This window comes from Podarcis cretensis, assembly GCF_951804945.1.
Source record: "Podarcis cretensis genome assembly, chromosome: 10".
NCBI classification, from domain to species: Eukaryota; Metazoa; Chordata; class Lepidosauria; order Squamata; family Lacertidae; genus Podarcis; species Podarcis cretensis.
This window is the reverse complement of record NC_137179.1, coordinates 760,234-782,413: the sequence shown is the minus strand read 5'-3', so window position 1 is coordinate 782,413 and position 22,180 is coordinate 760,234. Positions and strand designations below refer to the sequence as shown.

Here is a 22,180-nt window from a genome sequence, read left to right as displayed (position 1 = left end):
TCTTTTCTCCTACCAACAGGGAACCTACGTAAGGACTCTGTATGGGCTCTTGGGTACCCCATAAGGGGGAAAAGGGCAGACTTTTGGTTTACAACACCAACAACTGGGATTCAGAACCATGGCTGCCTCCAGCTGGGGAGGCAGAGCAGAGCCTGGTAGCAATCCATATCCCTTTCTGTGGATTTGCCCAATCCCCTTTTATAGCCACCCAAGTTGGTGCCCATGCCTGCCTCCAGTGGGAGGGAGTTCCATAGCTCAGCTGCCTCCTTCCCCGGCAGTTTTTGGGAAACGGCCACTGGGCGAGGTGAGGAGAGGAGCCCAGGGGCTGAAGAGGCTGGGCTGGGTGCCCTTCTCCCCCATGGTAAAGCTGCATAGTCCGGCACTGGAGGCGGATAGCAGGTGGGGGCATGGCTGGCACGCGTCCCGGGAGTGTGGCACGTTGCCTGCGGGGGCGTGACACCCGGCGTGGTGGGGGGTGCACGGCATGTGTCTGGGGGGCGCAATGGTACCCCCCTCCCCGATGGTGCGCCCCACTGTTCCTCCACTAGTGTCCCCACCCCAAGTCAGTGGTGGAGGGGCTGGTAGTTGTAGCTACTTCTTGAAGCGAGACATATGCTCTGCACATGCCCAGGGGCACCTCTGTTGGGCAGTGTTGCATCTGGGCTCAGGGATCCATCCTTGGTCCAAATAAATCCTGGGGACACCCCGGATGCCCGTCCTACTCCCCCCTTCCTGACCCTCTGGACTCTACGATCCTCCCCCCCCCCCATTTGAAACAAACAGAGGCCGGGGTCTTTTTGCTTTTAAGAACGGCTCCTTTTCAGAAGAGACCTAAGTGGTCCTGTAGAGGGGGGGAGCCACACCCCAGCCCCAAATCCTCCTCTGGCAGCATCTGCCCCTTCACCTCAATGGGGGAGAATGGCAGCGGGTGAGACCCCCTTTGTGGGAGGGAGGGAAGAGCCCCCCTCCTCCTTTTCCTCTGCTGCAGGTGCTGCCTCCAGGCCTCTTGCTGATGTGTCCGGATGAGGCCGCAGAGAGAAGGCCAAGGCATTCGGACATCTTGGGTGGCCCAACAAGGACTCTGATGGGTTTCCGTGTCCTCCTCTCCTGCAGACACCTGTGAACAATGACCTCCTGGTTAGCCCTCCCAGAGTCACTGGGGGCCAGAACCCTGCCTGGTTTAGTTCATAAAATCATAGACTCACAGATTGGGACGGGACCCCGAGGCTCCCAGACCCCAGCAATTCATTTCTTAAAATTTACACACTGCTTGAATGTAAAACACACACACACACAAACCTCAAAGTGGCTTACAAAAAGGGATAAAACAATATTGTCAGTAAGCTCAACTTTTCAATACGCTTGCAGGGTGAATCCAGCAATAAACTAAAAACAGGTGAAGAAACACCTCCACATTCCACAGGCCTGGTCAGAAATGTTTTTAGCAGGTGCCGAGGAAAAGGCGGTTGAAGGTGCCTGCCTGATATCAGTAGGCAAGGAGGGAGTTCCAAAGTGCTGCCACACAAAAGGATGTGAGTTCTTACCAATGAGAAACGGGTATTATGTGTCCCCTGTGGGAGCACCAGTTCCATCTAAAGGCAGCCCTGTTTAGGGAAGTTTTTTATGCTGTATTGTGTTTTTAATTTTTGGTTGGGAGCCGCCCAGAGTGGCTGGGGAAACCCAGCCAAATGGGCAGGGTATAAATAATAAATTGTTATTGTTATTATTTATTATTTATTATTATTATCCCCCCCCCAATCAATGGGGTCAAGTGGGGCCAGGCCTGGTTCCAAGTTTTTCTGAGCTTTATTGCACAGTAGAACCTCAGTTTTCGAGCGTCTCTGAAGCCAAACGTTTCAGTTTTTGAATGCTGAAAACCTGAAAGTACATACCGTATTTTTCGCCCTATAGGACACACTTTTTCCCCTCCAAAAATGAAGGGGAAATGCGTGTGCGTCCTATGGGGCGAATGCAGGCTTTCGCTGAAGCCTGGAGAGCGAGAGGGGTCGGTGCGCACCGACCCCTCTCGCTCTCCAGGCTTCAGGAGAGCCGCAGCGCCAGTCCCACAAGGTCGGGGGACAGCGGGGAGGTGGAACGCCGCCATCCCGCTGTCTCCCGATGTGGTTTGGGGGCTGATGGTGGGGAGACGCGTGGTTCTCCCGGCCGCCAGCCCCGCAAGCTCCGGGGACAGCGGGGAGGTGCAGCGCGTCTTCCCGCTGTCCCCGGACCTGGTCTGCAGGCGAGTGGTGGGGAGAAGAGCGCTTCTCCCGGCTGCTGGCCCCACAAGCGCCTGGGGGGGAAATAATTTTTTTTTCTTTCTTTCCCCCCAAAAAAACTTGGTGCGTCCTATGGGCCGGTGCGTCCTATGGAGCGAAAAATACGGTAATTGCTTCCATTTTCTGCCTCTGTTGACACACAGTGGGTGGTCCTGGAGCCTTTGGGTGGCAGAAAGACCTCCAGGGGAGTCCTGCAAGTGGGAGGCTGAACTGCATCTGGGGATCTGCAAGCCCAAAACTTCACCCCCCTGAGATGCCACAGTGGGGTCCGGGGTCTGTGCTGGCGGCTGATTGAGGAAGGAGCATTGGACGTCCCTCGGGGTCTCTGCCCTCCCATCTCTGCTGGGCTCTCCGCCTCTTCCACTCCCAACCCTGGCAAGGCGACTGGCCCCCTTCTTCTCACCTGCCTGAGGCCTAGAACTCCCAGAGGCACTCACAGGTCACTTCCTCACTGTCGGCCACCAGGCAGCCCTCCCGGTCGGCACGCAGGAAGTACCCGTTGGGTCCCAGCACGGCCAGGAGGTTGTTCCCTCGGATCTCGACGCAGAAATTCAAGGCAAACTTCCCCCAGGGGCTGAAGGTCCCTTCCGAAGTCAGGCACCAAAAGCTCTTGCCGCGGCCTGGGAAGCGAAACAACGGTGGAAAAGTGGTGGGCGTCCAACAAAGACGGGCGTTTGGAGATTCAGGATTCAGGTGAAAGAAATGGCATTTTTTGCGCAATGCAACTGTGGAACTCCCTGCCACAGGAGGCAACTATGGCCACCGATTGGGATGGCTCGAGAACAGAATTAGAGGAACTCACAGGGGGGAGGGCTATCAATGGCTAGTACAGGTAAAGGTAAAGGACCCCTGGACGGTTAAGTCCAGTCAAAGGCGACTATGGGGTTGCGGCGCTCATCTTGCTTTCAGGCCAAGGGAGCCAGTGTTTGTCCACAGACAGCTTTCCGGGTCATGTGGCCAGAAGGACTAAACCGCTTCTGGTGCAATGGGACATCGTGACGGAAACCAGAGTGCACAGAAACACCGTTTACCTTCCTACCACAGTGGTACCTATTTATCTACTTGCACTTTGACGTGCTTTCGAACTGCTAGGTTGGCAGGAGCAGGGACTGAGCAACGGGAGCTCACCCCATCGCGGGGATTTGAACCGCTGACCTTCTGATCGGCAAGCCCCAGAGGCTCAGTGGTTTAGACCACAGTGCCACTCGCATCCCTCAATAGCTAGTAGCCAGGATGGCTCTGCTCTGCTGCTACAGTCAGAGGCAGCAGTGCTTCGTAATACCGGTTTCTGGAAACAGCAGGAGGGGAGAGGTGCCCTCGTGCTCGAATCTTGTTTGTGGGTCTCCCTTTGAAGCAACAGGATGCTGGACCAGATGGGCCCTGGGCCTGCCCCCCTGGCATGTCCCCCCTCCTTCCCTTCACCTACTCTGGAAGTGGTAGATGCCCTCTTTGCAGGGCAGCAGCTCAATGCAGTCGGGCTCCAGGAGGTTGCACTGCAGGGCCTCATGGCAGCAGGAGCTCCCCACGTAGCCGTAGCAGCCGCGCAGCAGCAGGAAGGAGCGGTTGGCCAGGCGCAGGCCAAACTCCTCGTGGGGCCCTGCAATGCAGTGGGGCAGGAGGTCAGCTGGGAGATGGCGAGGAGACGGGGTCCCTGAGGACCTTTGGTCCAGACTTTTCTTGGCAGCCGGCCTGGGCTGCTCTCCTTCCTTTGGGGTCTGGGGGTGGAGGAGAACCCCTTTTCCAAAAGAGCCAGAAGGGGCAGGATGTGTGGGGTATTTAAAGTGCATTCCAAACCAACAAGTCAAGTTTTGCAAGATATGAGCTGGAGCTCGCAGAGTTTTCCTGCCAGAGACGCACCCTGCACTGTGCCCTGGCAAGAAGAGGAGGGCATAGCAATATATTCCCTTGCCTGCCTGGACACACCCTCCCCCCCCCCCCCCTTTATGATCTGCCAGCAAAAGGGCAACATTTGCTAAGTCGGAGCTCCAACGCTCAGGCACCGTTTTAAGGTAGACTTCAGTACGTCTTTACAACTGAATCGCTATTTCATTTTTTTTAAAAAATAATATTTATTGCTTTTCCAACAGTTTAAACACTACAGAAAAAAAGAACAATACAATACAATACAAAAACACTACTTAACACTAACACATTAAACTAACAAAACATAACAAAAACAAAAACACATCAAATAATTTCAATATCTTATCTTTCATTCACTTATTTCAGCGATCTCCTCACACCTCCCTTTTTGTATTCCACTTCTATTAATTGTTTCAGCAATTCCTTTCCATCTTCCTCTGTTTTCTATCCTATAATTATCTTAGCACATTCTAACCTTATTTTTTCCTTTAATACTGCATTTCAAGCCTGTCTGTCTCTGTTAATCTCGTTACTCTGCTGTATCTGTTACTCTCCAACAATTATTCAGAGTGAGTACGTGCTATTTTCAAGACTGTTAGTGTGGTGATTGTTTTAAGGGGGAATTTTGCATCCCCAAAATTCATCTTTTCTATTATCTTCTTCATAAAGGCCCATGAAATATTATCAAAGGCCTTTTCTGCATCTATAAACATTAAAGCAGATTATTTCTCATTTCTGACCTCCGGATATTCTATCACATCAGTTATATTTCTTATATTATCCTTCATCTGGCATCCTGGTAGGAAACCAGCCTGATTAGGATGAATTTCTACCAAAACTCCTTTCATTCGGTCAGGCAGTATATTGGCAAATAGCTTATAATCACTGTTTAAACCAGGGGCAGGCAAATTAAGGCCCGGGGGCTGGATCCGGCCCAGCCGCCTTCTCAATCCAGCCCGTGGACAGTCCGGGAATCAGCATGTTTTTACATGAATAGAATGTGTGCTCTTATTTAAAATGCATTTCTGGGTTATTTGTGGGGCATAGGAATTCGTTCACTTTTCTTTTTCAAAATATAGTCCAGCCCACCACATGCTCTGAGGGACGGTGGACCAGCCCACGGCTGAAAAAGGTCGCTGACCCCTGGTTTAAACGCTTCCTTTTTAAGCTGCAAAGGGATGACACAAACATGAGGAAGGATAATATCTAATAAATATATTCTCTCCTAGCATTTGTTTGCATTTCTACAGGGGTTACGTCAGTTGGGTCGCCAGGCCAGACTCCTCACCTGGGGCAGGTGAGACATCACATAAGGTCAGGGGGATTCCTGGGGAGATGCTTCCTTCCCGCTCCACCTCCCCCAGCCAGAGACCCTCCTCTCTCCCCCTCCCCCTTCTCCTCACCTGGCTGCACGGCTCTGGCCACCACCAGCCCAACCGGGAGGGTGCCCAGGTAGCGGCCGTTGAGCGCCCTCAGGAAGATTTTCCCATAATGCCACAGGATGCTGAACTGGGTCTCAGGTTCTTTGCTGCAGCCGTCGGCCATCACACTCTGGAACTCCCTCTGGGGAGAGAAGACCAAGTCAGCGGTGGGGGGGGGGGGAGGAGAGAGAAAACCAGCCACTCTGCCCCATGGAAGAAGAAGAAGAAGAAGAGTTTGGATTTGATATCCCGCCTTTCACTCCCCTTCAGGAGTCTCAAAGCGGCTAACATTCTCCTTTCCCTTCCTCCCCCACAACAAACACTCTGTGAGGTGAGTGAGGCTGAGAGACTTCAAAGAAGTGTGACTGGCCCAAGGTCACCCAGCAGCTGCATGTGGAGGAGTGGAGACTCGAACCCGGTTCCCCAGATTAACCACTACACCACACTGGCTCTCCATGGGAATGAAAGTTGTCGTCCCCCAATCCTCCTGACCCTCACAGGGACCCTGGACCCAGCCTTGGGGGGTGGAGGAGCCCCTAACTTACCTGTGCCAGGTACTTGTGGTTGATGTCTTTCAGCTGCACGGTTTGGGCATCGGGACTGACATGAAAGAGGAACGTGGACATGGGGGTTGCCTTTTTGGAGCCTGCGTAGACCTCCGAGTCTGAGGGGAGAGAAGAGCAGCTCAGGAGGTGCAGCACGGGGAGCTGCTGCCTTGCACTGAGTCGGCTTCATCTAGCTCAGGACACTGGCTGGCAGCATTGTCTCTCCAGGATTTTGTGGGATGTAATCCACTGGAGCAGTCAAGTACAACATTACTTGTTTCCCCAGAGTCCTGTGGAACACCCTCCCATCAGATGTCAAGGAAATAAACAACTACCTGACTTTTAGAAGACCTCTGAAGGCAGCCCTGTTTAGGGAAGTTTTTAACGTTTGGTGTTTTATCATGTTTTTAATATTCTGCAGAAGCTTCCAGGTTCAGTCCCCACGGACAGCATCTCCAGGAAGGAGAGGGACAGACCATGCCTGAAACCCTGGAGATCCACAGTTGCCAGCCAGGGTTGACAATACTGAGCTAGATGGAACCAGAGAACTGTGGAAGGGACCTCCATGGGTCATCAAGCACACCCTCCCAAATCTGAACTGAATCACCCCTGACATGAGTCAAAGAGGCCCTGGGCCCCCGGCCTGGCCCCTGCTGCTCCCCCCGGGGTTTACTTGCCGCAGAGGATGCCCATGTACTTCTTGGCCCTGGTTCTCAGGCTGACCCACTGCGGGCACCTCTTGATGACGAACCACTCCTCGTTGTCTTCGGGGCAGTCTCCGAGGCACAGGAGCCCCCGGCTGCCCTGCGGGTACAGGATGTGCCCCTCCCTGTCGGTCAGGAAGGCCAGGCAGCCGGGCCTCAGGTTCAGGTGGAAGGCCGTCTCGGCCGAGGGCTTCTTGGCCAGCTTCTCCTGCCGGGAGACAAACTTGTGGTTGGACGTCTCCAGATGGCAGACGCCACAGCGCAGCCTCAGGACAAAGCCGCACTCCTCGCAGTAAGGCACCGGCGTGTCCACCCAGACACGGTTCAGCTCGGGGTCGGTGCGTGCGTACAGCCGGCTGCTGGGGTTGAAGAGGACCACGTGCGCATGCATGGCCAGCTGGGGCATCCACATGTGGCGCCGCGTCAGCTCTCTGCAGACGCAGAAGACGTCCTCCCCGTCCGACTCCAGGAACCTCTTGCTCTCCAGATGTTGGAAGCTCCAGGCCCCGCTGGAGTGCACCTCCAGCAAAAACTGGCTCTGCCGCCCCGAGGCCGGGTGACCGCACCGGACGGTGCCATCCGCGTCCACCAGGAGGCAGCGCCCTTGCTGGCCCCTCAGCACCGTCACCGTGAGCTTCCCAGGCTTCGTGGTCACCTCCAGGTCCCAGGTCTGCAGGGGGCGAGAGGGGCAGGTCAGCAGGGATCCTGAAATATACCCGGAGTCGAGAGTGGATTTCATGCTCTTTGTTCAGTGGTGAGGAGGAATGGAAGTTCCCCCAGAATGTCTGCTTTATATACATTATTTACAATGGGCCCCACGTGATTGGCTAATTCCGGGATTCTCCTGTAGGCCAATCAGGTTGCAGATTCACTTCCACCTGGTGCTGGATTGGGTGGCTCCTGTGGACCAATCAGACTGCTGCATTCTGGACCCTATTGTTCTAGGACCAATCAGATTGCTGTATTCTGAATCGTATTGTTCTAGGACCAATCAGACTGCTGCCTTTTGGATTCTATTCAACTCAGTACATAACAGATCCCAAAGGAATGTCCCTGGGTATTTCTCTGGGATGATTTATCATATTTCTGCGCCATTCGCACAAATCGCAAAATGGCTTACAAGCAATAAATCACAAATATAACACAAATCATACAGCATAATTAACAAATCATTGGCAAAATAATCGATGAAACGCTATTAACAAAGCAACTAAAGAAATAAGCTAAACATCACCGTTACAACAGAAGTCAGAAATGTTACAGCACTCATGACCTATAGAACAATATTAACAACATTAACAAAATTTAGAAAGCATCTGAAGGCAGCCCTGTTTAGGGAAGCTTTTAATGTTTGATGCTCTGTTGTGCTTTTAATTCTGTTGGGAGCTGCCCAGAGTGGCTGGGGAAACTGAGCCGGATGGGCGGGGTATAAATAATAAATTATTATTAAATTATTATTATAATTATGGTCTCTGTGTGTGGTTTGGGAGCTGCAAGGTCAGGGGAAAAACAACGCTGTCCAGGGTTGTAAAGACCGTGGAGAGGATAATTGGGCGCACTTTTCCCACCTTGGATCAAATCTATGTTTCCAGGTGCCATAAGAAAGCTGCAGAGATAGCGCAGGATAGTGCACACCCCGGAAATGATCTTTTTCAGCTTTTGCCTTCTGGAAGACGGTAAGGTAAAGGTACCCCTGCCCGTACGGGCCAGTCATGTCCGACTCTAGGGTTGTGCACCCCTCTCACTTAAGAGGCCAGGAGCCAGCGCCGTCCGGAGACACTTCCGGGTCACGTGGCCAGCGTGACGAAGCTGCTCTGGCGAGACAGCACCAGCGCAGCACACGGAAACGCCGTTTACCTTCCCGCTATAAAGCGGTACCTATTTATCTACTTGCACTTAGGGGTGCTTTCAAACTGCTAGGTGGGCAGGAGCTGGGACCGAACAACGGGAGCTCACCCCGCCGCGGGGATTCGAACCACCCACCATGCGATTGGCAAGCCCTAGGCGCTGAGGTTTTACCCACAGCGCCACCCGCGTCCCTCTGGAAGACGGTACTGGGTTATAAAGACTAGGACTAGCCACCTGAGAAACAGTTTCTATCCAAATGCGATTTTGGTTTTTAAACGCAGTGTAAGGTAGTCTTTCCTGCCAACCTAGCAGTTTGAAAGCACGTCAAAAGTGCAAGTAGATAAATAGGTACCGCTCTGGTGGGAAGGTAAGCGGCGTTTCCATGTGCTACTCTGGTTCGCCAGAAGCGGCTTTGTCATGCTGGACACATGACTCAGAAGCTGTATGTGGACAAACGCCGGCTCCCTCAGCCTATAGAGTGAGATGAGCGCCACAACCCCAGAGTCGGTCACGACTGGACCTAATGGTCAGGGGTACCTTTACCTTTACTAAGGTAGTCTTTATGTGAGTAGTTACAGGTAGGTAGCCGTGTTGGTCTGCCATAGTCAAAACAAAATAAAAGAAAAAAAAATTCCTTCCAGTAGCACCTTAAAGACCAACTAAGTTAGTTCTAGGTATGTGAGTATATTGTATTCAGTTATGGGGTATCAGAGTTTTTAGGGGCTAACCAGGCTGGGATAGCTGGCTTGTGGGTTTTTGAATGTCTGATGCAGGTTTTTTCAATTTTGTTGTTCTGTATGGGACAATGACAATAAAGATTATTGTATCGTATAAAATAGCAACTAAAAGGGAAAGTAAGCACTGTTTTTTGATGGTATTAATATAGATAAGATAGATAGTCAGAAAAACCGGCCATATATGACCTTGGCAGCATATTAATTAATTAATTAATTAATTAATTAATTGTACCCCGCCCATCTGCCTCTGTTTCCCCAGCCACTCTGGGTGGCTTCCATAGAAACCAAAAATACACTAAAATATCACACATTAAAAACTTCCCTGAACAGGGCTGCCTTTAGATGTCTTCTGAATGTCAGGTAGTTATTTATTGCTTTGACACCTGCTGGAAGGGCATTCCACAGGGCGGGCGCCACTACCGAGAAGGCTCTCTGCCTGGTTCCCTGTAGCTTTGCTTCTCGCAATGAGGGAACCGCCAGAAGGCCCTCGGCGCTGGATCTCAGCGTCCGGGCAGAACGATGGGGGAGGAGACGCTCCTTCAGGTATACTGGGCCGAGGCTGTTTAGGGCTTTAAAGGTCAACACCAGCACTTTGAATTGTGCTCGGAAACGTACTGGGAGCCAGTGTAGGTCTTTCAAGACCGGTGTTATATGGTCTCGGCGGCCGCTCCCAGTCACCAGTCTAGCTGCCGCATTCTGGATTAGTTGTAGTTTCCGAGTCACCTTCAAAGGTAGCCCCACGTAGAGTGCATTGCAGTAGTCCAAGCGGGAGATAACCAGAGCATGCACCACTCTGGCGAGACAGTCCGCAGGCAGATAGGGTCTCAGCCTACGTACCAGATGGAGCTGGTAAACAGCTGCCCAGGACACAGATTTGACCTGTGCCTCCATGGACAGCTGTGAGTCCAAAATGACTCCCAGGCTGTGCACCTGGTCCTTCAGGGGCACAGTTGCCCCATTCAGGACCAGGGAATCCTCCACACCTGCCCGCCTCCTGTCCCCCAAAAACAGTACTTCTGTCTTGTCAGGATTCAACTTCAATCCATTAGCCGCCATCCATCCTCCAACCGCCTCCAGACACTCACACAGGACCTTCACCGCCTTCACTTGTTCTGATTTGAAAGAGAGGTAGAGCTGGGTATCATCTGCATATTGATGGACACCCAGTCCAAACCCCCTGGCATAAATAGCCATTAGCGGGGGGGGGGGTGTCCAAACTTTTTTCAAAAAGGGCCAGATGTGATGAAGTGAACATGTGTCGGGGGCCGGCCAAAGTTGTTGACCTTTTTTTCGGATTGAAGTTGTTGAGCTTTTTAAAGGATATTACCCCCAGGAAATAAACTGCCACAGGGGCCAGAATAAACCGACTGGATTGGCCCCCCCCCAACAGACTTTGGACATGCCTGACCATTGCAATTCAGTGAAAAACTGCCCCAAATCTGACACTGGAGCATCATTTGAGGCTTCCAGGGGGATACCTGTTTCTTCTCCAGTGAGTTTCCCAAGACGCTGACGCCGTCGCCATAGCATTCTCCAGTGAGATACCCGCCTGTCCAGTTGACCAGCCCAATCTGCATGGCTGCGCAGGAGGGGCGGAGCTACCAGGGCGTCAGCAACAGGCAGGCCCCCACTTTGGACCTTGCGCTGCCCACCGACTGGCCGGCTGGGCCATGGGAGAGGCTTCTGAGGGTGCTGGGGAGGGGGGAGGAAGAGAGGAAGAGGTTCTTCTCCCTGCGGGAGACGCTGGCCCAGGATTCCAAGGGGAGAAGCTCCATGGCAAGTCTGGCCTTTGTGACCTCAGAAAGGATGGAGGGGTCTTGGTGGACCACAGGCTGAACACTAGCCAACAGTGTGATGCTGCAGCAAAAAAGGCTAATGCTATTCTAGGCTGGAGGAGACTCTTGAGAGTCCCATGGACTGCAAGAAGATCAAACCTCTCCATTCTGAAGGAAATCAGCCCTGAGTGCTCACTGGAAGGACAGATCCTGAAGCTGAGGCTCCAAGACTTTGGCCACCTCAGGAGAAGAGACCCTGGAGAAGACCCTGATGTTGGGAAAGATGGAGGGCACAAGGAGAAGGGGACGACAGAGGACGAGATGGTTGGACAGTGTTCTCGAAGCTACCAGCACGAGTTTGACCAAACTGCGGGAGGCAGTGGAAGACAGGAGTGCCTGGCGTGTTCTGGTCCAGGGGGTCACGAAGAGTCGGACACCACTAAACGACTCAACAACAACAACAACATTCTAGGTTGCATCCGCAGAAGTCTAGTGTCCAGGTCAAGGGAAGTCATAGTTGTTGGGAAACTGTGTACGTGCAGCTACTCACACAGAGTCAATTAAGGTTTGGCAGACAGCCAGAAGGCAATCTGAAGGAGTAAGTCTGCCTGGTGATAACAGAGGCATGGAGACAGCTCCCTGACTGGTCAAGCTTTCTCAAGGGAGTGATAATTAATGGCCTACTAACTGGTAGTTCTGTGTGTCAGTGAGTGTAGGAGTGTGTCAGTGAGTGTAGGAGTTGTCAGTCGTGCCAGAGAGAGCTAGCATAAGATCTGCGTTCTGTTCCTGTAAATAGTCCACCGTATATAATAAACCATAAATAATAAAGGTCCGTATAGTTAAAGTCATGGTTTTCCCATTAGTGATGTATGGAAGTGAGAGCTGGATCATAAAGAAGGCTGATCGCTGAAGAATTGATGCTTTTGAATTGTGGTACCGGAGGAGACTCCTGAGAGTCCCATGGACTGCAAGAAGATCAAACCTCTCCATTCTGAAGGAAATCAGCCCTGAGTGCTCACTGGAAGGACAGATCCTGAAGCTGAGGCTCCAAGACTTTGGCCACCTCATGAGAAGAGAAGACTCCCTGGAGAAGACCCTGATGTTGGGAAAGATGGGGGGCACAAGGAGAAGGGGACGACAGAGGACGAGATGGTGGGACAGTGTTCTCGAAGCTACCAGCATGAGTTTGACCAAACTGCAGGAGGCAGTGGAAGACAGGAGGGCCTGGCGTGTTCTGGTCCAGGGGGTCACGAAGAGTCGGACACGACTAAACAACTCAACAACAAAACAAGTTTCTGGTTCCTGCTTCGTCTATCCTGTCTGCCGCCAAGTCGCCAATTCCTTCCGTGGATTCTGTGTTTACTCTGCTAGGTCTGGCTAAGGTCCTGCAACTAGTCAGAAAGTTGTGAAACACCAACAGGTTTTGCCAATAATAGTCCCACTCTCTTCCGCCTTGGTCAGACCACGGTGGGAATACTGTGTCCAGTTCTGGGTGCAACAATTTAAAAAGGATGTTGACAATGCCGGGGGGGGGGGTCTTGTCATCTGGCCAGCGCACTTCATCGCTGCAAATGTCAATCAAGAGGCCTGACGATCCCTGGTCTGACTGAAACATCCTTTTGAAAAGGTGAATACCTTGGCTCCAGAATCCATCATCACTGGCCTGTTTCATTCACAGAGATACCTGCTCTTTTTTTAAAAAAAATATTTTTTTATTAAGAATTTCAACATAACAATTTATCAAAAACATAGCATCCTCATTCCCCCCCTATTTTTCCCTCCCCAAACCAGAACCTCCCCCTGCCTCCTCCCAACTTCTCTCTCTGGTTTTTCAGCACATGTTAATCTCTGCATATTATAAAATTGTAAAGATCCTTAATTTATCTATCTATATGTTACCAATAATAAATTTGTGTATGTTTATTCAAAGATACCTGCTCTTTTTTGACAGGTCTGCTGGGATAGTTATTGATAGTTTGGGGGTCTCTGGAAGAATTTCCGGCTACGTGCCAAGACTTCAGGAATGAGATTATCGCCCCTCTCTTATTGTCCACTCCGGGTTGCCCAGCCACTTGGCAGATCAGGATGAGCAGGGGACAGCAAAGGTGGCAAGGTTTTTAGCTGGGGCAATCAGGATAAGACCCACTATTTGACTACTGATTCCAAACCCTAAAAGGAATTTTATAGAATTGACTTTTTATTTCTGTTCTTGGTATGTTGTTTTATTGCTGATGGCTGCTGCAAATAAAGATTCATTCATTCATTCATTCCCGACAGCTGAGCGGCTCCTTTGCATCTGCCCAGCTCAGCTGAGCTCTTCGACAGGGGCGCCTGTGCCCAAGGCGCGCCTGCAGGGGGCGCTGTCTGGCCAGGAATTTGGCCCTTGGAACGACCGGAGACAAGGCGGCGCTGCTGCGTCTTCGGAGGAGGAAGCGTGTCTCCAGATGCGCATCCCGGAAGCATCCATGTGCAGGCGCACCGCAGGGGGACGCTTTGCTAGCCGCCCAGAGTTGCTGGGGTATAAAATTATATTATTAATATTAATATTGATATTGATATTGATATATTAATATTAATATATATTATTAACATAGTAATATTGTATTAAAATACATCATTACTATATTAGAATATATTATTTATATAATTATATATTAATATTAATATTGATTAATAGCAACAACGAAACAACAATATTATAACTATTATTATTATTATTATTATATTAGGATTCTTTGGGAGTTGAGAAATTTAAGAAACAAGGAAACTAAAGCATGCCCAGTGCCCCCGACACGAGCCCCCCCTCTCCTCCCGGGGTCCCGCGAGGCCATCCAAACGACCCCCTCCCTGGCTCTCAATGCGCAGCCGCGGCGACGCAGGGGACCCGGAAGCTGCCGATCCCGGCGCTGGTCTACCCAAAGGCAACCGAGTCTCTAGGCGTGGCTCCCTCGGCGCAGGCGCAGCGCCGCCTCCCGGGCATGCGCGGACGGGCGGCGTCGGCGGAAGTCGGCGTGGGCGGCGCAGGCGCAGTGCGGGGGGCCAGCTGCTGGGCGAGGGGCTTCGGGCCGGGGCCGCGCGGAGGGCCGAGAGGTGAGCCCCGCCCCCGCCCCAGCCCCGCCCCCTCGGACTCCCCCCCGGGACCCCCCCCCGGCCCGCAGCGGCGCCTCCCCCCCCCGCTGCTGCTGCTGCTGCTGCCAGCCCGTGCGGGAGAGGCTGGGGGGGGGAGGGAGAGGGAGACCCCCCCCCGGCAGGCCGACCCCCCCCCGCTTCCCGGGCCTCTCCTGCTCCCCCCCACCCGCCTCCCCCTCCCAGCCCCACTGGCACCTGACCCTGTAACCGGGGGGGGGGGGCTTGCCAATAGGAGCAGGGCCAGATTCAGGCTGGATGCGGCCCTCAGCTCCTGAAGGGAAGGGGGCCCTTTCGAGGTCCCGCTGGCATTTGTCCACAACAAATGGCCCCTGCTTTTTGAATACAGTGGTACCTCGGGTTACAGGCGCCTCAGGTTACAGACTCCGCTAACCCAGAAATATTGCCTCGGGTTAAGGACTTTGCTTCAGGATGAGAACGGAAATCGTGCTCTAGCGGTGCAGCAGCAGCAGGAGGCCCCATTAGCTAAAGTGGTGCTTCAGGTTAAGAACAGTTTCAGGTTAAGAATGGACCTCCGGAACGAATTAAGTACTTAACCCGAGGTGCCACTGTATTGAGGGACGTGGGTGGCACTGTGGTCTGAACCACAGAGCCTAGGGCTTGCCGATCAGAAGGTTGGTGGTTCGAATCCCCGCGACGGGGTGAGCTCCCGTTCCTCGGTCCCAGCTCCTGCCAACTTAGCAGTTCCAAAGCACGTCAGAGTGCAAGTAGATCAATAGGTAAAAGGTGTTTCCGTGCGCTGCTCTGGTTCGCCAGAAGCGGCTTAGTCCTGCTGGCCACATGACCCGGAAGCTGTACGGCTCCCTTGGCCAGTGAAGCGAGTTGAGCGCCGCAACCCCAGAGTCGGCCACAACTGGACCTAATGGTCAGGGGTCCCTTTACCTTTACCACTGTATTGAGCTAGATGGGCTAATTGTGTTTGTTTATTTTGCCAAAGTTATGCACCACTTGAGTGTAGGAAACACCCCCACCCCACCCCAGGGTTTCACAGAAAAAGAAGACAGGAAAAATTGATAACCCTATGTCTTGGATGCTTTAACTGAAATTCCTTCCAACTGTACAGCTCTGTGGTATAAAAAGTTAAAATACTGAAACAGATAAAAATTCACACCAACTTTCTAAGCACCTTTAGGCAGCCTTATCTGCTTGACGTACTTGTACTGAAGGTCTGACTTGGTCCAGGGAGGCTCTTTTGCTCTTGTTATGAACCCTCCTGCTAGCCTCCCCTCGGGGCATCTGGTGGGCCTCTGTGGGGACAGGATCCTGGATGGGTGGTCGGCCTGACCCGGCTGCATGGCTCTTCTCACACCCTGATGTTCCCTTGCAGCTCTCAGAGCCAGCCCAGCCCCCCCGGCGCCATGGAGAAGTTTGGCATGAACTTTGGGGGCGGCCCCAGCAAGAAGGACCTGCAGGAGACCATTGAGGTGCAGAAGAAGCAGCTGTTGCAGTACCAGGGGCGCCTGAAGGACGTGGTGCGGGCCTACAAGAGTCTTCTCAAGGAGAAGGAGGCTCTGGAGGCCAGCTTGAAGGTCCTGTCGGTCTCCCACGAGGTGGACGCCGGCTTGGGCAGCGGTGTGGCCCAGCCCCTGGGGGTGGCTGGCTCCTCTAGCCCGGACCTGAGTGAGGACCAGAGCTCAGTCCACAGCGAGGACAGTCATGGGACCGCTGCCAGCCTGGCCAGCGTGAGGGGGGACCTGGTGGGCATGGAAGAGGGGACGGTGGCAGTGGCGAACGCAGCCTCTCCCTCGAAGCTGGAGGAGACCAGCAGCTCCGAAAGCAGCGGCGTGAGCTCTGGCAGCGGGGAGCTGATTGTGGGGGGCACCTGTGAGTCGGACAGGAGGGTCCTGCAGCTGAAGACTCAGCTGGCCACGCTGACCAGCTCCCTGGCCACCGTCACGCAGGAGAAGTCTCGGATGGAGGCCTCCTACCAGGCCGACAAGAAGAAGGCCAAGCAGGAAATGGAGAGCGCCAGCCGCAGAGCCGAGGAGGAGAGGAGCCGGCTGGAGGCCGAGGTCAAGGAGGCGCAGGAGCAGCTGGCCGAGGTCAAGGCCCGCCTGATCGCGCAGCAGCACGACCGGGCGCAGGAGCAGGGCGACCATGCCGTCATGCTGCGGGAGCTGCAGCGCCTGCTCCAGAGCGAGCGCGCCCTGCGCCAGGAGGCGGAGCTGGGCCTGGAGGAAGCCCGCGAGGCCCTGGCCGGGAAGGCGGGCGTGGCAGACCGGGCGGAGGGGGCCGAGCACCAGGCCCGGCAGCTGGGCCGCGAGGTGGAGGAGCTGAGGCGGGAGCTGAGGGCCCTGCGGGAGGAGAGCGCCCGGCCGGACCCGCAGGTGGAGGAGCTGCAGGCCCAGGCGGCCAGCTTGAGGAGCCACTTCCAGGCGCAGCTGCTGCAGGAGATGCGGAAGGTGAGCACGGGGTGGGGAGCCGAAGGGGCTCTCTCTCCCAAGGGGGGGAGGGCCACCTGCCGGGGATTCCTGCACTGCAATTCCTGCACTGCAGGGGTTCGGACTACCGTATGTTTCGCACCATAAGACGGACCCGACCATAAGATGCATCTAGTTTTCAGAGGAGGAAAACAGGGAAAAAATTTTCTGAATCAAATGTTGTACTAAACTACTTAATAAACTACTAGTATGTCAGAGTGAGACTAAGAAGGACAGGAGCTGTATGTTTGTTTAGTGTGTGCGCTCAAGGAGCCAGCGGATCAGCTGAGACGCTGGGGGATTTGCCTAATTTTCCCCGCTCCCTCATCCCCTGCCCTCCCGTCCCCAGCAGCCTTCCTGTTTTACCTCCTGGTTTTCACTGCTCTTGTGGCTCAGAGCTCAAGGTTGGGTTTTTGTTTTGTTTTTGCTGCTAGTTGCTTAAATTTTATCCTTCCCGATCCAACCCCTCCTGTGCCCTGCCGTCCCTCTGCAGCCTCATTGCTCCATTTAGGGAGCGTGCAGACCTTTGCTAGCTGAGGCTGCTGCAGGAACTGTTGCTGGCTATGCACCACTTTCAAAAGCGCCTGCTGGCTTTGAATTGCCTGCCTCCTCCTGGCTCGCTGTAAAGCAAGCAAAGCAAGAGCCTCGTAGAGCATGTAAGCGGCTCTCACTTTGCTTACTTTCAGAGAGCGACAGACGGGAGCTATGGCTCCCGTCCGCCCCTCCTCCTGGCTGTACAGCAAGCAGAGATAGAGCTGCGCAAAGCTGGGCAGAAGCCCTGTGAGCTTCTCCCGCTTTGCTTGACGGACAGGAGCCATGGCTCCGGTCCAGTGCATTCGCTCCATAAGACGCACAGACATTTCCCCTTTCTTTTTAGAAGGAAAAAAGTGTGTCTTATGGAGCGAAAAATACGGTGGATGACTCAGGGAGCCCCTTCCAGCTCTGCAAGTCTGTGATTCCCTCCTGAGCGGAGCCCCAAAGCAGGCACCGTCCTTTACCTACATGGTCCCTTGACTTCTCCAGCTCACCACAGGGTGGGGGTCACTCTTACTGGCCCCCTCCATGGAGGTGTTTGCTGAGGCCTGTGGACGCCATGCCAGCATGGAGCCTTTTGTGGGGAAGAGCAGCCTTCGCCAGCCGGGTGGCCTCCAGATATTTTGGGCAGCAGCTCCCGTCCTCGGTGGGGGCAGCAGCTTGGCCCAGGCTGGTGGCATGACTCCCTGGCAGAGCCAAGCCATGCTTCTTCCCCACCTCTTGGGCAGGCGGAGAAAGCCTTTGATAGTGTTTCTTGGTCATTCTTGATTAAGGTATTTGAGAAAATGGAAACAGGTAATTCTTTCCTGGCTGGAATTGAAGAGATCTATACTGATCAATCCACAGATACATTCTTTCGGACAAATGCCAAATAGAAAAACGAGACAAGGTTGACCCTTATCTCCATTGTTGTTTACAGTGGTACCTCTGGTTGCAAACGGGATCCGTTCTGGAGGCCCGTTTGCAACATGAAAAGAACTCAATCTGCAGCGGCGCATCTGCACACATGCAGGTTGCGATTCGCCACTTCTGCGCATGCACGTGACGTCATTTTGCATGTCTGCGCATGCACGAGCGGCGAAGCCCAGAAGTAACCCTTTCTGGTACTTCCGGGTCGCCATGGGACGTAACCTGAAAGAACGTAACATGAAGGGGACGTAACATGAGGTGTGACTGTATTATGGCATTAGAAATTGTGCTTCAGAATATAAGGAGAAATAGGGAACTTAAAGATATTGAAGTGAGACGTAGAGTCTTTAAACTAAGGGTGTTTGCTGGTGGTGTGGTGCTGACGTTGGAGCAACCATTGGAGAGTGTTCCAAAAGCATGAGAAGAAATCAAAAGGTTTGGAGAAGCGGCAGGTTTTAAAATAAAACCAGGCTGGGTGGGTTCCCGCTGGCCTCATCCAGCAGCCTCCTCTCATGTCCTTCTGTTTCTCCTTCCCACACAGACGGCTCAAGCAGAGGATCGGATCCAGTTGGAGGAGCAGCGGGTGGCCAGCTTGGAGGCCCAGATCTCGGAGGTCTCTGAGCTCCTGGGCACCTACGAGAAAGCCAAGCAGAAAGACCAGCTGGCCATCCAGAAGCTGAAGGACCGCATCGCCCAGCTGGACCTGGAGAACAAGACCCTAGCCATGGCTGCCTCCGGCCGCTCCCCGCTGGACCTCGCGGCCTTCGAGGAGAGCAGCCTGGACGTCAACGTCCTGAAGGACCGCATGGAGAAGCTGAAGGAGATGCTGCAGGAGGCCACCAAGGAGAGCCCGGCGTCCGCCCAGGAGATCGAAGCCTTCTGCAGACTGGAGCCCCCCAAGGGCGGCACGGAGACGGGGGACGGCGAGAAGGCCACCGCGGCCTACTACCAGCAGGAGCTGAAGCAGCTGAAGGAGGAGTTTGAGAGGTACAAGCAGAGGGCCCAGGTGGTCCTCAAGAACAAGTCGGCCAAGGACGGGAGCTTGGCCAAGGAGCTGGAGGTGGCGCAGGAGCAGCTGGCCGAACTGAAGGAGAAACACGTCTCCCTGCGGCTCTCCTGCGAGGAGAGCACCCGGCAGCGTCGCCAGGAGGCGGAGGCCTGGCGCCAGGAGGCGGCCCGCCTGCAGCAGCAGCACAGGCAGGAGCTGGAGAGGAGCCAGCTAGGCTTCCAGGAGAAGGTTCTGCGCCTGGAGGAGGAGATGCACAAGCAGCGCGACCGGGCGCTGGCTGTCCTGGCCGAGAAGGACCAGGAGCTGGAGCAGCTGAGGGCCCTGGTGCTGCCGTACTACGGGCTCCAGGGGCCCAAGCAGGGCCCGGCCCAAGCGGGAGGAACCCAGAGCGGGGACCCCAAGGGGGACGAGGGCGACGTCTCCCTGGAGACCCTGACGCAGGCCCTGCACCTGGCGGCGCCCAAGGAGCCGGCCTTCCTGCTGTACACGGAGCAGCTGGCCAGGAAGGAGGTGGAGGCCTCGGCCCTGAAGAAGCAGAAGCGCAGCCTGGAGGCGGCCGTGCGGCAGCTGCAGGAGAAGCTCCTGGAGGAGGCCGAGCGCCACCGGGAGGAGGTCTCGGGCCTGCAGGACCGCCTGCAGAAGAGCGCCCGGGACCAGGGCAGGGAAGGCGCCAACCTGGAGTACCTCAAGAACATTTTCTACCGCTTCCTGACGCTGACGGACTTGCTGGGGCGGCAGCAGACGCTGACGGCCATCTTGACTATCTTGCATTTCAGCCCCGAGGAGAAGCAGGCCGTGCTCAGCCAGGCGGGGGGCGCAGGCAGCTGGTGGCCTTCGGGGAAGAGGTGAGCCCCCTGGGCTGCCGTGGGGCCAGCTGCTCTGCCCAGAGGGTGCCCCTGTGCCAAGGAGAGAGCGGGTCTGCCAGTTCCTCTTCCTGCAGCTGTGGGCTCTGAGCGCCTTTCTGCTGCCAGGATCCGCCCTAGAGCCATTTCTTGAAAGCGACCACGATCTGGGAGACAGGGGGATTTTGAATCAAGTGGGGTTTTTTTTGGGGGGGGGTCTTCTTTTGCCAAATGGGGGAATTCGTGCAGGCTACATTTGGGGTTTTCTTCTTCCTGCCTCTCAGGCTTCAACTTGGTTTGTGATCTGTAAATAAAAAGGACCATCAAGCAGAGACTGTGCTGTGGGCAAATGCCTCTTGGTGTTCTGGAGCAGGATGTGGCATGTGGGGCACCCAGGGGTGGAGCTGGGGGGGGGGCAGAAGAAGAGGGCCCCTCTACAGGGTGAAAGGGCTTCTTCGACTTGGGAGGTGGCTGCTTGGGAGCTGGGTGAACTCAGGGAGAGGGGGCCGGGACTTGCCAGCCACTCCACATCATGGGGGGGAGGCATGTGGCACTGCTGACCAGGCCGGCCCCCATCGCAGGAGGGTGGGGGGCAGAGAACCCTGCGGATTTGCCTGGCGAGGGGCTGGGAAGAGCTTCCTGCCTGAGGTCCTGGGCCAGAGGGGCAGAGAGTTGGGCAATGTCCTGGGGTCTGAATCTCACGCTGAACCCTCCAGGGTTTAGGCAGTGGAAGCTGCCATTCCTGCATTACGGGGGGTTGGGCTAGATGACCGCACAGGTCCCTTTCTAAAGTTTTGTGAATCTATGAGCATCTTGCGGGGGACAAGCTCCAGTGGCCGTACTCTGGCTGAACGCCCAGCCCTGGGATTGGGAAGGCCCCATTGCGGGTGCCACCCCATAGCCAGGCCTGCTGCTTTGTGGGTCCAGGGTGGGGGGCTGTGCTTTGCCGCCGGACGCTGTTGGCCTGGCTTTGTCAGACAGGGCAGAAACGGAAAGGAAACATTGCCAGGTCTTGGATTCGCAGGGGAGATGAAGGAAAACACACATCAGCCACTTGAGGGCGGTTTTGAAATGCGCTTGGTCCCTGTGGCACTTTTTTTTTGCAAAACAGTTGTGATTCCTGCACCGCAGGGGCTGGACTACATGAGCCCTGGGGTCCTTTCCGACTCTGTGATTCTGCAGTCCCCTGTAACCTCCCAGCTGCTGCGAGGTATAAAGTGCCTTGATGGGCCTCTGCTCATCCTGCACGATGCCTCTCCCTGACTTCAGGCCGAGGTTTTTCTGCAGCGCTTAGGGCACCTATGGAACTCCCTGCTACCAGGTCCCAGAAGCTCAGCAGCATTATCTGGCTTACAGAAAGGCAAGGCCTCCCTCCTGCCCCCCCCCGAGTAGCAGCTGACTCAGAGGCGCCTCATACCTGCAGTAAGAGCTGCCCCCATACACACATTAGCATGGCTAAAGGGGCCTCTTTCTATGGGTCCACGTGGGAACTGTGTGGTTGGGCTGGAGCCCAGGAGATCCTCGTCCTTCACCCCTCTTTAGGCCCCTGGCTGACGTCCTGCATTCCTTTGGGGAAACTGAGGACCACCCTGGCCATTGGCCGGCCTGCTGTGATGCCACAAGGTGTTCCCCTACGCAGGGACCTGGGAAGAATGTGGGGTGCCCACAGATCTGCAGCAGGAAAGGAGAAGAGGGGGGACCCCAGGGATTGCTGGCCTGCTCCCCGCTTGGAGACAGCGATCAGGGGTGGCTGGGCAGGGGGCTAAGCAGGACCCCTCTCCCTTGGCAGGCTGGCCAGCCAGCTACTGGCACGCGAAAAAGTCTTCATTCTGTGGGTGGCAGGCAGTTTGTTGCACAGGGCCTCCTCCCCGGAAGACCTGAAGGGGTAGCAGTCCAGCAGGGCAGGGAGGCGGTTGGGGGGCTTGGCAGGATGTGCCAAGCAAGGCTTTCAATCTCTGGGTGACCTTTGCCCTTCCTGAAACCCTCCCCTGCTTCAGGTTTGGTCTGAAGCATTCTGTGCCTGATTGCTCTCAAGGGGAAACCGAGGCAGGGCTGCTGCTAGCCGGGGGAGAGCTGCCTGCTGCTCTTTCTCCCCACAGGAAAGTGACAGTGGGGGGGGGTCTTTGGTGGCCCCAGGGGGCACTGCAGCT

At 54.7% G+C, this 22,180-nt stretch overlaps 2 protein-coding genes across 5 annotated transcripts in view; one reads left to right on the top strand and one right to left on the bottom strand.

Moving 5' to 3' along the window:
• GCC1 (GRIP and coiled-coil domain containing 1) overlaps positions 1-20,362 on the top strand; it is a 325,404-nt gene extending 305,042 nt beyond the window's left edge. The window contains exons 1-3 of one of the 2 annotated variants that reach the window (XM_079992427.1): positions 14,191-14,259; positions 15,644-16,718; positions 18,721-20,362. In XM_079992427.1, the coding sequence (XP_079848553.1) occupies positions 15,675-16,718; positions 18,721-20,037 (2,361 nt within the window). In that variant the 5' untranslated portion in view covers positions 14,191-14,259; positions 15,644-15,674 and the 3' untranslated portion in view covers positions 20,038-20,362. Of the gene's footprint in view, positions 1-14,190; positions 14,260-15,643; positions 16,719-18,720 lie in introns of those variants that run through there. The other variant, XM_079992428.1, reaches the window with a different exon arrangement.
• FSCN3 (fascin actin-bundling protein 3) lies at positions 795-11,165 on the bottom strand. 3 transcript variants are annotated; one of them, XR_013842798.1, is made up of 8 exons: positions 10,873-11,164; positions 6,783-7,479; positions 6,106-6,224; positions 5,543-5,702; positions 3,703-3,873; positions 2,680-2,896; positions 1,545-1,604; positions 978-1,117 (listed from the first exon to the last, which is right to left on the bottom strand). XR_013842798.1 is itself a non-coding variant. In XM_079992786.1 (7 exons), exons 1-6 carry the CDS (start codon positions 10,969-10,971, stop codon positions 2,691-2,693), a joined length of 1,452 nt encoding a protein of 483 aa, XP_079848912.1. In that variant the 5' UTR covers positions 10,972-11,164; the 3' UTR covers positions 982-1,117; positions 2,680-2,690. The 3 variants fall into 3 exon arrangements, 2 of the variants coding, with proteins under 2 accessions (XP_079848911.1, XP_079848912.1); XM_079992786.1 differs by lacking the exon at positions 1,545-1,604 and having other exon boundaries at positions 982-1,117; XM_079992785.1 differs by lacking the exons at positions 1,545-1,604; positions 2,680-2,896 and having other exon boundaries at positions 795-1,117; positions 10,873-11,165.
• Positions 20,363-22,180: the final 1,818 nt, after the last annotated feature.

Coding starts and splice junctions, on each gene's coding strand:
- FSCN3 (XM_079992785.1), bottom strand. CDS start 10,971: ATGCAGATTGGGCTGGTCAACTGGACAGGCGGGTATCTCACTGGAGAA. Junction 5,703..6,105: donor ACCACAAGTACCTGGCACAG/GTAAGTTAGGGG, acceptor TTCTCTCCCCAG/AGGGAGTTCCAGAGTGTGAT. Junction 1,118..3,702: donor GGGCATCTACCACTTCCAGA/GTAGGTGAAGGG, acceptor CATTGTTCACAG/GTGTCTGCAGGAGAGGAGGA.